Genomic DNA, 14,937 nt, shown 5'->3' on the forward strand with positions numbered 1-14,937 from the left:
TGCAGGAGAGGAAACATATAAGAAAAACAACTGCTTGAAAGAATGGGTCGGGGTGGACATGACTGAAGGTGTAGACTCGAAACTACCACACCAATGCAACTACCAACAATTTGGAAATTGGTCTTGTTCAAGGACACATGACAAAACTAGTGGAAACGCGCATTGGCCAAGGGTGTGGGGGGGGGGGTGCGGGGGCGGGGGTTGAAGGGGAAAGGTGGAGCATGAATCATGTAACCATGTTAAAAATGAATATTAATAAATGTTTAAAAAAAAAAAAAAAGAATGTAGCCCCAGTGTAATATATGAGTTATAATTTCAAGTGTGTATATTATTATAATGATTTTAAGTGTGTTATCATATTAATCATAAATTAGTTACTATGTTAAACCTAGGTGTGTGAATCTATTTTATAATGTACTTTATATCAAACTAATTCATGTAAGAGGCTACAAGGACCAGAAGGCCTCAGAGGACAGGGGCCCTCCAAAGGCCCATATGGGTTAAGCAGGAGCCCTTGAGGTAACAGGGCCTAAGATGGTTTGTGGTGTTGTGTATTTTGCAATTCAACAACTCGGGTTTTGGACCAGGAGAGAAATCTGCAAACATCTACCCCTCTGATTTCTCTGTTCACAATAAAACCAGATCTTTGCTTAAAAGGGCCTCCCAATTTTTTTTTTTTTACAAGAGTCAGGAATACCTGTGTTCAAATCCAGTGATACTACGCAACTTATTTAACATGTATGTCTCAGGATCCTCAACTATAAAATGAGGATAATAACAGTACCTACTTGTTGTTGTAAGGATCAAATGAAGTAATATTTATAAAATACTTAGCACAGTGCTTGGCACATAGTATGCACTTAATATATACTTTATTTCATCTTTCCTTCCTTCCATCCATCCCCAACTCCAGTTTCTGGATAGATTTTCACATTGTCCTTATAAGTGCCTCTCCCAGTACCACATCAAAGAATCACAACAAAATCCATGTGGCAAAATTATAGTTGTCCTCTCAAGTTAAAAAAAAAACAAACAAACTGTCAGATGCCAGTTCTGGAAATAGCTCACGGGTCATCCAAACATGGGTGCAAAGGATGTGTCCTAGGTTTACAGAAGGGATGTACCAACTAAGAACCACACAGATAGTCTCTTAGAGCAGTGACAAAGTTTAATGGGTTGGGGTCTACAATTTATAGGGTAAATGATATAGGCTGAGGGATTAGGCAAACCTTTTGCAGGGACAATGGTTAGGAATGATTTACAAGATGGAGACAATGGATTTAGATTACCTCAGTGGCTCTAAGCACAATTTTCTATAGGATAATAAATCACAAGTAAATATGTAAATCATCTAGTCCAGATTCTGAGGGAAACGTTTGGCTTCAATGAGTATATATAGAACAGTTAGTCATTTACATCAGGGAGGGGTTTTGGGGCCTCATATGAGGAGTGTTTCTGGCCAGACCATGGCTTTGATTTTACTGGAGCGTACTCTCATTCCTGGGGGCTACAACAAATAATTTGTTTCTTCAGCACAGTTATTAGATAATCCTTAAATACCAGACATTTGCCTTAACTCCAAAGCACTATTAGAAATGCAAAATCTTCAGATACTACCTCCCACCTATCAGAGTGGCTATGTGAGAGTGAGATCTTCTACCCCCTTATATGAGAATTAGATTTTAGTATATGATGATTATATTAAGCTTTGAATTAAGATAGATGCTTTAATATATCTAATCATTGTTAGCATAGGCCCCATTTTCAGCCTTAGCCCTTAACTTGCAATATCATGCACCCTCAGCAATTAAGGTCTTGAACTTGGATTTTGCCTTGGCTAGAAGCCTTATCACAACCCTTCACTTTTGTATACACCCTATTATACATCATCAGGCTTTTGCCTTGCTTGGGGGCCTGACAGCTCTTCTTTACCCTGGTAGCCTTATTATACATGATTCTTGACATCAACAGGCTTAGAAAGTAGGGTTTGGGGGTCCCCCGCTCCCCCTTGCTTATCAAGTAAGGTCTTTCACCAATGAGAGCCATGTCCTAGTTGCCTCAACCAATAAACAGGGACTACACATGCCTCTACTTTTAGATAAGTATAACTACTGTCTTGAATTATTTCTGTACTGGTATAAATTGTGATATTCTTGGGTTATAAAGGAAGGTCTCTCACAGTGCTTGGGGTCTTTTGGTCTTGACCAGAAGTCCAACTTTACTGTGAGACCAGCCCTCTCCCAATAAACCTATTATTTGCATTACTATGCTTAGAAATTATGCAACAGCTAATATAACCAAAAACCAAAAAGGAAAGTGATAAATGTTGGAGGGAATGTGGAAAAACACTGTTGGTGGAACTGTGAAAAGGTTGATACAACCTTTCTGGAGAGCAATATGGAATCATATCCATAAAATTCTGTATACCTTTTGACTCAGCGGTACTACTACTGGATCTTTATTCCAAAGAAATAGGGGAAAAGGACTTATTTGTATAAAAATATTTTTAGCAGATTCTTTTGTAGTGGCAAAGAATTGGAACTAAGGGTGTGGGTATCCATCAATTGGAGAATGGTTGTACAAGCTGTGGTATATGGTTGTAATAGAATACTATTATACCATAAGAAATGGCCAACAACATGAATTCAGAAGGGAAGCAACAAATTGGGAAAAAATCATTATAACAAAAACCTCTGACAGAGGTCTAATTTCTCAAATTTATAAGAAGCTAAGTAAATTGTACAAAAAATCAAGCCATTTTCCAACTGATAAATGGGCAAGGGACATGAATTGGCAGCGTTTACCCAATGAAATCAAAACTATCAACAAGCACATGAAAAAGTGTTCTAAATCTCTCATAATTACAGAAATACAAATGAAAACAACACTGAGGTACCACCTCACACCTAGGAAAATAATAAATGTTAGCGGGGATGTGGCAGAATTGGGACACTAATGCATTGCTGGTGGAGTTGTGAATTGATCCAAACATTCTGGAAAGCAATTTAGAACTATGCCCAAAGGGCTTTAAAAAGATTGCCTGTCCTTTCATCCAGCCATACCACTACTGGATTTGTACCCCAAAGAGATAATAGGGAAAAATATGCGTACAAAAATATTCATAGTTGCACTCTTTGTGGTGGCAAAAAAACTGGAAAATGAGGGGGTGTCCATCAATTGGGGAAAGGCTGAATAAATTGTGGTATCTGATGAGAATGGAATATTATTAAGCTGAAAGGAATGATGAATGGGAGGAATTGCATGTGAACTAGAAAGACCTATAGGAATTGATGCAGAGCAAAAGGAACAGAACCAGAAGAACACTGTATACAGAGATATCAGTGTGGCACAATCAAATGTAATGGACTTCTCTACTAGTAGCAATGCAATGATCCCTGGATCAATCCTGAGGGACTTATGAAAAAGAATGCTCTCCACATCCAAAGAAAGACCTGGGAGTGAGAAAATATCCCTACCACTTATACATGATTAGATTTTAATGTGATCAGTAGTTTTGAGATAATCTATATAGATGGAAAGAATGGCCAAACAACTGAAATTACATGCTACAAAAATATAATGGCAAAGCTTGTCCCACAAAATATTGAGAGTATCATGTTGGCTAATTTTACTGAACTGTTTTTTCTGTTACTTGTAATTACTTTTTGTTATAAGAGATTGGTTTGGGGAGGGATTAGAGGGGTAAAAGTGAAATTTGGAAAATGCCATCTAAAAGTGTATATATTTCTATGGACATGGGAAATGTATCAAAACTACATTTCCCGTGATCCAACATGGTCCAACTGGTTTCCGTTTCCGGGTTTTGGGGCTTGGGAAGGCCTACGTCTTGACCCAGGGAAGAGCTTAAATCTCCTGGGTTAGGAGGGAGTGGTCTCTTTGCCAGTAGGCTCTCTTGGCCAGCAGACTGGAGACAGTAATGGAGGCGGCAGTTTTGAATGCTTACAAGTGCGTGGTCTAATAACTTATCTATCAGGATGGCTTTAATTAAATTACTAATATATATATATTTATACAAGCCTTTATCATTTTTCATATTTACAATTTGGCGAACCAGAAGGTAGAAATTCGAACTCTAAATCTTCCAGATAGCCTAATGATAGCCATGCCTGCTTTTTGGCCGTCTGGCTCAGCTCTTTTGAGCACTTTTTTAAAAAAGGAAAGTGGCTTTCCTTGCCATGCTTTTGCTAAAAGCAAGAGCATGTTTTTGCCTCCTGCGGGACTCAGCCAGCCAGTCCAGCCCAAACCACCTTGGGAGGGAGGTCAGGCCAGCCGATTCGGGCTTTTGGCTTTACACTAAAATGCCAGAGCCCAGCCAGTGTGTCTCTGCTGTTGCTGATCTCCTGACTCCTGACTTGATCTCCATTCCTGCCGTGCCGAAAGCCTGCAAGCCATCATTCCACTCCAGAACCCCGAGCTGCTTTTCCTGAGATTTCCGGGAAGTAACCCAGTCCTGACTTGCCGAGATCTCGACCTCCAGAGACTGCTTCAGTTCCTGCCGCTAACAATTTGGGTATATTCCCCTTTCTCTCTACTTTCTTATAGGAGACATTCTAGCCCTCCACGTGTTTTTCTAAAGACCTAAATTAGGCAACACCCACACAGACTCTACACGTGGGTATTTTCCTCAGCTTTTCTCCACTAACCCCGAGTCCACGTGGACGATAGTCTGGACCTAGCAACTAGCGTTTACCCTTAATCGGCCGAATGGCCTATTCAGACTTGCTTGTGATTAAAAACTGAACTCGGGGGAAGAATATTCACCCCCATAACTGCTCAGAACTTTGAACTTTAACTTTGAACTCAATTAGAAGAACCTTAAATTGGACCAGGGGTAAACTTTTAAACCACAGAACTAAATGTGCTTTATTTCTGTTTTAAAGAGACTGTATCTTACTGTATATTGCTAATTACTTTTGTAAATTAATCTTGCTTATTTTGTTGATTTTCCTGTTGCACTGAATCATTTTACGCTAATGAAGTTACTGCTTATGATGTTATTATATTTCCTAATTTACTTAAAGCTTACTGTATCAGAAATAATGCGGTTATATGTACCACCTATGAACATCTTATAGAGCATATGTCTTTAAAAATTTATTCTGTCTTGGTAATTGCAAAGAACCTTGAAAGTTTTCCATGCTTTGAATATTACCTTGTAATTTTACAAGAGATCTTTTTTAACTTTTACTTTAAATCCTTAAGAATTGTTGTCTTAAAGGATAAAGCTTTTATATATTTTATTATAAGAGATATTATTGCCTTAAATGGGTAGAAGCATTCCTATCCAGGATTTTTTTTTAAATACAGAGAGTCAAGGAGCTCTTGTATATTCTTTGCTATGGAAGCAATAACAGCATTTGCCAAGGGTTTACAGTTGTAACAAGTATATAATTTTAAACATCACTGTTTATTGTTTTAAAATGTGCTATTGGAAATAATGGTACTCTATTTGAATGTGCACTGTGAATCTGCTTTTTGTAAGATCCATTTACACTCACAAAATGAAAACCTCATTTTTGGGTAACAAAACCCTTCTAGTTCTAAACTATATATATATTTTTTGATTTTTAAAACTTTTTTTTATTAGAGAAATTGATTTTTCCCTTTTCTCATCTTGTACTGGAAGTACATATATAATCATTATTTATTCTTTTTCTGATTCTACAGCAAATACCTGAGCCTATAGGACTGTGATTTAAATCCCTCTCTGATTCCAGAAGGGAATATGAAAGCCGTTAATAGTGCTAAAAGAAAGCACATGGTCAGAGACTTGACTGACTAAATCTGCTTGGATTGCAGCAGTTCTATGCCAATACTTTAGGACTTGGAAATTGGGGTTTGAGTCCTGGAGTTCCAGTCTTTTCTAAAACTTTAGAGGACGTGGGTCCCCTCGACTTAGATTCCTAGAAAGCACCTAAGATTGGTTATTTATTTGGCTCAGTTCCCTAAAAAAGCTGATGATAAGTCAGATCAGAGAGAGACATTTTCCTTAAGTCCTGGCCCTGGATGGGTAATTGCACACTGCTGAATTCACTTTAATTAGACCTTCATTCAAAGGTCTAAGTTTATTTTCCCTACATTTTACATTTCATTCACAAGTTAATTTTTTCTTCTTTTTTCTTGAATTTTATTCTTTTTATTTTGCCAATTGACTTCATATAACCCCCAGGACTCAGCCACTCATCCTTAGCTGACCTGAGGTACCTTTTTTTTAGAAAAAAGGTGTGTTTAAGATTTACCTCACAGGGATATCTGTTAAGTTTTTTAAAATTCGATAATGTAAAAATATATGTATATTTAACTCTTTTAGGAGTAATTTCACGGGGAATTAAATTGTATAAATCTTAGAAGAAAATGTATGTTTTGTAATCTATAATGTAAAGTTTAAATTCTTTTGAGAATAATTTCAGGATAAGGATCTTGCCATCTCCCCAAAATCCAGACGACGAACTTGTTTGGTGAGGACACATGAAGATGTCTGAAAAGCCTTCACTGTACCATGAAGACCAAACTTTGAACTTTGGGGTGCAGTTGATTGAACTATGGGGAGTTGAAATTGAGTTGTATGTATTGTTTTAATTGTACACTGTTATGCCAGTGGGGGACAGCCCCAAATTGGTTTTTTGTCAATGCGGCTAATTTTAACCATTTGTTCATCTATTTCTTTTACCCCCCAAATTCCTAAATTTTAGAAGTTGTTTATTTTTACAGGTCCAGCGAAGAAAAAAGAACTAACCTTTTTTTTTGCCGGACCTCACGGGGAATTGTAAAAGTGAAATTTGGAAAATGCCATCTAAAAGTGTATATATTTCTATGGACATGGGAAATGTATCAAAACTACATTTCCCGTGATCCAATATGGTCCAACTGGTTTCCATTTCCGGGTTTTGGGGCTTGGGAAGGCCTACGTCTTGACCCAGGGAAGAGCTTAAATCTCCTGGGTTAGGAGGGAGTGGTCTCTTTGCCAGTAGGCTCTCTTGGCCAGCAGACTGGAGACAGTAATGGAGGCGGCAGTTTTGAATGCTTACAAGTGCGTGGTCTAATAACTTATCTATCAGCATGGCTTTAATTAAATTACTAATATATATATTTATACAAGCCTTTATCATTTTTCATATTTACAGAGGGAAAGGAATATATTTAGAAACATAGGTATGTGAATTGGGAAATTAGTGTATTATTAGTGTGTCACTACCTGGAAATTGCCCCAGGCAGGAGTCTCAGGCTGATGGTCTTAGATTCTGAAGGTCTGGAGTAATCTTGAGTATCCTTCTGTCTTAACAGGACTCCCCTATTATATCTTTGTATTTGGATTATTGAAGCTTCTAATAGGAGGTCAAGCCCCATAGCTTGAATGATCCTCTCCTCAGCCCCTCCTAGATAACCCAGTCTCAAACCATTCCCCTCTTTGAATCTGTCCCCAACTCCCTGGTCATTCCTATAAAATACTGATTTGCTGATGTATTCATTATGAAGCTATTCTTCAATTTCTTTTTTTTTTTCTTAAATAAATCCTTTCCTTCCCTCTTAGAATCAGTACTATGTATTGGTTCTAAGGCAGAAAAGTAGTAAGGGCTAGGCAATGGGGGTCAAGTGACTTGCCCAGGTTAACACAGCTAGGAAGTGTCTTAAGGCCAAATATGAACCCAGTCTCTGGGCCTGGCTCTCAATCCACTGAGCCATCCAGCTGTCCCCATATTCTCCAATTTCTTGAAGATGTTAATAAGCTTGAATGTGTTCACTGTAAAGCCAATGTAAAACTATTCAACATTATCTCCACCTATTCTAAAATGTTATAATCCCTTCTAGGAGACTTGATTACATCAGACTCCTATAAAAAGGAGATTTTTTTCAGTGAATTATTGGGCATTTGTCTTGAGTCACAACTTGAGGCAGTGACCCACATTTTCTCTATAATCCTTTGGGGCATTTGTCTTTGACCTAAGACAATGCCCCGCCCCCTATCTCTCTGTCAATAAAACCTTATATTTTAAATGATTGACATCCACAGTCATATATTGTTTAATAAGTGGTAAAAGAGGGTGAACTTTGACATTTTCAAGGTCCCCTCAATTTCTACCCCACACAATAGGTCATTTAGAAAAAATATTTATTAATATTTTTAAAGAATTTTCTGAGCTTGCATGAAATGTTGTCTCTGTCCTCAAGGAATTCATGAAAATCTTAATATAAATGGAAAACTTTTTTGTTGTTCAGTCATGTCCAACTTTCCCAGGTCCTATTTGGGGTTTTCTTGGCAAAGATATTGGAATGGCTTGCCATTTCCTTCTCCAACTCATTTTAAAGATTAGGAAATGGAGGCAAACAGGATTAAGTGAGTTGTCCAGAATTATACAGCAAATAAGTGTCTGAGGTTGAATTTAAACTCAGGTCTTCTTGACTCCAGGCCCACCACTCTACCTACTGTGCTACCTAGCTGTCCCCAAATATAAAATGTATTTCTACTTAAAAATAAAATCCATTAACAGTTCCCCCTCATTCATTACCTCTGGCAATCAAGACACAGTGTAGTCATGCAGGCAGGGCAATTTAAGACAGCATCACTGTTTGGTACAGCCTGTTGTTGGTGAGAGAGTTGCATTCCTAAACAATGGTATCTATTAGAGAAAAAGTGAAAAAAGACATTATAATATTAAGGTATACAGCTATGCTATGTTTCTTATTTTATAAAAATATATAGAATATAATGCTTTCACTCATGGAAGCTCTAAAGTACCTTCTGTCACTTACAACTCCTTCACTTTCAACTGTTTCACATGAAGTGGCTTTACCCTTTTACCAAGGTTAACCCCTCCACTTGTTAAAGTGATCCCATTCTATCCCATCTATTCCAAAAGACTGCCCTCTCTGTCATTTCTCTTAATTTCTCATTTTATATAATTCTTATATATGTCTTTCCATATTCCAAATAAAACTGAAGATCAGCCCAGGGAACTCAAGGCCTCTTCCACAAGGCTTTTAACATTTAATAGAGGACTATTTATACTATCTTTATATATGGCACCCCTCTTCCATTTGGAATCTGTTCTGAAAATCTTCCATGACAATGATGACACACTTACAAAAACAGGAAGGAAAAAAACAGACAACTAAGCTTTCAACACAATTATTAAAACTCATATATTTCCAGGCTTGCTATCTCTGCAGAATTCCTTCTGAAGAATTGATAGATCTGCTTATCAACAAGATATTAGGAGAGTCAATCAAAAGACTACAACTAAATTTTGCTCAGCAATCATTCATACTCAGAAATTATCAACAGTAATAAAATAATTTATTGATAATTGAATTTTAATATTGAGGTACAAAGTAACTGTCACTTGTACATTTACTATAATTCCAGCCCTCAAACCCAAAATTGCAAATATTATTTGTTGAACAAATGTACATTTAATTGCAAAATGGTACACTACTTCCAACTTTACAGATACATCCTGGGTGGTTAAGACTTTATTAAATTATAAATAGATTGGGAGAATGACTCAATCCCAATGGTTCTTTGTCACAGTCCTGTTATAATAAATACAGCTTTTCACAAAATATTTTTCTAGTATCTGCTATTTGCTTTTTTATTGCTTACATAAATTTGAATTCATTACAATTGATATCAGAACTTTCACACAAAATCATAGCCAAATATTTTATATAAAACCTAAAAGAGATATTCTAAACTGGTATCTAATACTTTAAGGTGTTTGGCTAATTGACCTACAGGATGGTACAACCTATAGATTTATAGAGATCTATATGGAATATAAAACATGAGGTTATGAATAAAATAGGAAGCTATTCATTGCATTAATGCAGACATCCTCATAGAACAGGCCTATCTTCACAACCACCAGTATTTATACATATATACAAAAACAAGTTTAAAAATATCTGCATCCCTTCACACTAATATGTAACCACTAAAGCCAAATAAATGTCCCCATATTCCAGCGGAAGCAAATGAATCTCTTATAGCAACAGAAACCTAAGATTAATTTCTGAAGTGAACAGTTTTACCTATCAGCCATCAGGAACCACATAGGAACCATATGTATCTCTCTTATCTCTTCTCCATTAGATTGCAAGCTTCTTGAGGGCAGGGATTATCTTTTACCTCTTTTTGTATCATCAGTGCTAAGCACAGTGTTTGGTACATACTTGGGTGCTTAATTAATTAATTGATATTTACTTTGCTTAATAATGGTAATAAGAGCATCCTTGACCAAAGTTATTTCTGTGCTTGGGATAACCAGGGATTCTTATGTGATCTTAAAATAAAAATGAGAGATACCTGGCTGTACTTTGTTCTATCCAATGCCTTATATAATGCTTAGTGTGTAACCAACTCTTAACAAATGCTTTTTAGGGGGCAGCTGGATGGCTCAGTGGATTGAAAGCCAGGCCTAGAGATGGGAGGTCCTAGGTTCTAGCCTGGCCTCAGATACTTCCTATCTGTGTGAGCCTGGGCAAGTCATTTAACCCCCATTGCCTAACTTTTACCATTCTTCTGCCTTGGAACCAATACAGAGTATTGATTCTAAGATGGAAGGTAAGGGTTTGAAAATAAAAATAAATTGTAAAAATTCTTTTTGGTTGATTATCTAGTCAAATATCTCAGTATATTCTAGATAAAGAAAAAGGGAACAGTGAAGGAACATTTTAGAGTAAAGAACAGTCTAAGGCAGTGATGGACAAACTTTTTAAAGAGGGGGCCAAAGGAAAGGAAATGCTCATCTGTCAGTCTGCTTCTAAGGCAACTCTTTCGAAGTTTCTTGTATTGTATCCTACTCATTGTATTCATCAGATTAGGAATAATGTTCCACAGCCCGATAGAACATTTTAGAGGGCTGCATCTGGCCCACGGGCCATAGTTTGCTCATCACTGGTCTAAGGGCTAGTTTTTTGGTTGTGGATAAAAAATAGGAAAGATAATTTTGGAGTATGGAGTTGTCCTGGAGGAAGACAGGTTTGGCTTAAGAATTCAAAAGTGATCCAATAAACATATTAAATACAAGGCACTATATCTTAGAGGCTAGCGAAGATGAAAATACAAATAAAATTGGTTCCTTTCCTTTTAAGGAGGCTAAAATTAAGTAGGAGAACTACAAAAATAATGTAACAAAGTAAAATATGATAAAGCACAAAAGAAGTAGGATAAAATACAAAAAGTTTATCTCATGGTGATGCTAAAAAGGAAATGGTATCTAAACTTGGCCTTTAAAGACAGATGAGATGTTAATAAGGCAAAAATGATTGGGAAGGTGAAAAGAACATTTCAAGTTAAATAGAATTTATTAAGGTCCTAATATGTGCCAGAAACTTACAATACAAAGAAAGCAAAAAAAAAAAAAAAAAAAAGGTACTGTTCTCAAGGAACTCACAATGTAATGAATACGGAAATGCAACCAGATAGGAAAAGAAGAGAGGGCTGGCCTGAGCAACCTTCTTAAACAAAAGATCTGGAAGTGCTTTGCCCTTCATCCTCCACACTCTTCAATCAGAGAAGGGTGGGGCCCAGAAGAAGGAGTATTAATAAGATGTGGTGAACCAGGGTTGAAGTTTTCTTTTAAAAAACTTCTTTTAAGAAAAACTTGAATACCAGGATTGGAGAGGGTGTGAATTCTATTTGCTAGGCAAAAAGTAGCCACTAAAGATTACTGAACAGAATAATAATATGATCAGAGCTGTGCATGAAAAAGACTTCTGACAACAGTATTATAGGAAAGGAAAAGGTTAGATGACTACTGTAACAGATAAGGGGGAAAAAAAAGGTAGACTGAATTAAGCAAATGAAGAGGAAAAGGATAAATTTGAGAAATATTGTAGAAATAGTATGATTTGGCAAATGACAGTGTGTTAGGGGTTGAGCAAAAGAAAAAGCTGTGTGAACTTAATATAAACTATATCCTCTATGTCTTTGAAAACTCATTTGGGTCGGTATTAGCCCCAGCCTTTGACTGGGCACATGTGTACTATGGGAGGACAGCAGAGGTCTCACGGCACTGAGAAGAGGCTAGCTGCTGGCCCCTAGTCCCTTGTGATCTGGTGTCCAGAAGACGGAGCTCTGACTCAGACTGAAGTCAGGTCTGTCTGTCTGTCTGTCTGTCTGTCTGTCTCTCCCTCTCTCTCTTGTTAATAATTATAACAGTCTCGAAACAATTTTAATCATAACAGAGTCAAATATATCAGAGGCCACAGTGGGGAACTTTGAACATTGAGAAGGGAGCATAAAGAGATCAGGAGACAAAAAGCTAGAAAACAACAATTTGCTCTATGTAAATGGTTAGTTGTATATTAATTTAAGGTTGTATGTGTATTATATATGTGAAATTATGAGAAAACTTTAAAATATTATTTAAAAAACTAAAGGAAAAAGTAAATAACCTAATCATGTATTGGATGAAATTCAACAATTTCAATCATCTATTTTAAAAATAAATTTCTTTCAAACACTACAAAGATGAGCTTTCATTTTCTAATTATCCTAAGGTACTTGGCTGAGATAATTATTTTCTTTTACTGCTCCAGCATAAATTCTTTTATGGCTTAAATTTCTTACCCTCTTCTTTGTGCATCCACCCAGGCCTGATCTCTATTGTCTTTTTCAGGATCATATAATAATTCATCATTTGTTGGAATCCGATACTGTTGTTTTTTTTTCTTCTTATTCACTTGTGTTATTACTGAAAATGTAAAGGAAATGCCTTAATACATTTCAAATAGGCATATCTAAATGATCTAACCATTCTAGAGAGCAATTTGGAATTATGCTCAAAGGACTATAAAACAAAGTATACCCTTTGTTCCAAGAATACCACTACATCCCAAAGGTCTATATCCCAGAGAGATTTAAAAAAAGGGGGAAAGGACTTACTTATACAAAAATATTTATAGCTGGGTTTTTTTTTGTGGTGGCAAAAAATTGGAAATTAAAGAGATGGCAATACAATGATCCAGGACAATTCTGAGAAACTTATGACTAAGAATGCTGCCATCCATCTCCAGAGAAAGAACTGTTGGGAGTCTGAATGCAGATAGAATTGTACCATTTTTTTTTTGTTGTTTTTTAAACCCTTAACTTCTGTGTATTGACTTATAGGTGGAAGAGTGGTAAGGGTGGGCAATGGGGGTCAAGTGACTTGCCCAGGGTCACACAGCTGGGAAGTGTCTGAGGCCGGATTTGAACCTAGGACCTCCCGTCTCTAGGCCTGGCTCTCAATCCACTGAGCTACCCAGCTGCCCCACAATTGTACCATTTTTCAATTGTTTATTTGAGTTTATGTTTGGGGGTTTTGTTTTTATAAGATTACTCACTTAGAAAAACGAACAATATGGAAATATGTTTTGCATGATAATACATGTATAACCCAGAACAAATTGTATGCCAGCACCAGAAAGGAGAAAGGAAGGAAGAGGATAAGTTCCATCAAAAAGCTTAGGAAAACTTGTATGGAAATCTGTTATTACAAGTAATTGGTCTAAAAAATTAAAATAAAAAAATTTTTTAATCAAATAATCATGTCTTTTTAAGCACATTACAAAGAATTTTCTATGCTAAATATTTTCTTTGTTATCTTTTGCTGTTTGTACATTTCTATTAAAAATTTTAAAAAAGGAAAAAGACAATGCTTCTCCCTTCCTAACCTGCCTTAGTCCCCAAGTTCTTATTTAGCTAAAAAAAGAAATTTAACATTTTATGGTACAGGAATAAATCCACATGCCAATACAAAACTCTCCATAAAAATTCCAGTAACTATTAAGATTAACTTAAACAGTAGCTCAGTGGAGTGAGAGTCAGGCCTAGAGACAGGAGGTCCTAGGTTCAAACCCGGCCTCAGACACTTCCCAGCTGTGTGACCCTGGGCAAGTCACTTGACCCCCATTGCCCACCCTTACCAATCTTCCACCTATGAGACAATACACCAAAGTACAAGGGTTTAAAAAAAAAAAAAAAAAAAAAAAAAAGAAAAAGATTAACTTAAACAAATTACTTAATTTCTCTGGGCCTAAAGTTTCCCTCCATTCTCATGGTAAGTGCTATTGAAATGTGAAATAGAATTTGATCCAGCTATTTAAAAATATCCACCACTGCTTTTATTTGTAATATCAAATTCCTACAAAAAAACCCATAGGCTCGTTAACTGGGAGAATGACTGAATTCATATAGCAGAATAGAAAATTATGTTACAAAAATGATAAATATGAAATATAAAGTAAAGGGAATGGAGAAAGAAAGAAAACAGGGCCAAAAGTGGAACTTCTGGGAGTTCACAAAGTAGATGCAAAAAGTTTTTATGTGCTCATTTGTTTATAAATGTGTTTGGTTCTAACATCAGGGTAGGATCTTACCTCTTTATTTTACAGGTTTATTTTTTTACTTTTGTTGGCAGGTAGGTTTATAACGAAAATAATTTTAGACTATACAATTAAAAACTTTTGGTTGATCTGTAAAGAATATTGTAATAGGAATTAATGCAATTGTTTCTCTTCATATTCAAGGCATTCAAATTTGGTTGATAGTAAACACATATAATCAACAAGGAAAAGAGTAAAGTTTATATTTTCATCATATGAACTCTTCAGATATTCATTCTAATATAATTACTTACATTTCTTTAAGAAAACTGAGATTGGGGGCAGCTGGGTGGCTCAGTGGACTGAGAGCCAGGCCTAGAGATGGAGGTCCTAGGTTCAGATCTGGCCTCGGAAACTTCCTAGCTGTGTGACCCTGGGCAAGTCACTTAACCCCCATTGTCTAGCCCTTACTGCTCTTCTGCCTTGGAACTAATAAATAGTATTGATTCTAAGACAGAAGGTAAATATTATTTAAAAAAGGAAGGAAGGAAGGAAGGAAGGAAGGAAGGAAGGAAGGAAGGAAGGAAGGAAGGAAGGAAGGAAGGAAGG

The 14,937-nt window shown here is 36.4% G+C and overlaps 1 protein-coding gene across 5 annotated transcripts in view; it reads right to left on the bottom strand.

Annotated features, from left to right (window-relative positions):
• The window catches only part of LOC123237647 (E2F associated phosphoprotein), a 35,632-nt gene that overhangs the window by 13,719 nt on the left and 6,976 nt on the right, over positions 1-14,937 (bottom strand). For 3 of the 5 annotated variants that reach the window (XM_044664705.1, XM_044664707.1, XM_044664704.1), the window contains 2 exons: positions 12,593-12,716; positions 8,529-8,639 (listed from right to left, as the gene is read on the bottom strand). In XM_044664705.1, coding sequence (XP_044520640.1) covers positions 8,529-8,639; positions 12,593-12,716 — 235 coding nt within the window. The remainder of the gene's footprint in view (positions 1-8,528; positions 8,640-12,592; positions 12,717-14,937) is intronic. The other 2 variants (XM_044664706.1, XM_044664708.1) reach the window with 2 other exon arrangements.

Source organism: Gracilinanus agilis, chromosome 2 (assembly GCF_016433145.1).
Source record: "Gracilinanus agilis isolate LMUSP501 chromosome 2, AgileGrace, whole genome shotgun sequence".
Lineage (NCBI taxonomy): Eukaryota > Metazoa > Chordata > Mammalia > Didelphimorphia > Didelphidae > Gracilinanus > Gracilinanus agilis.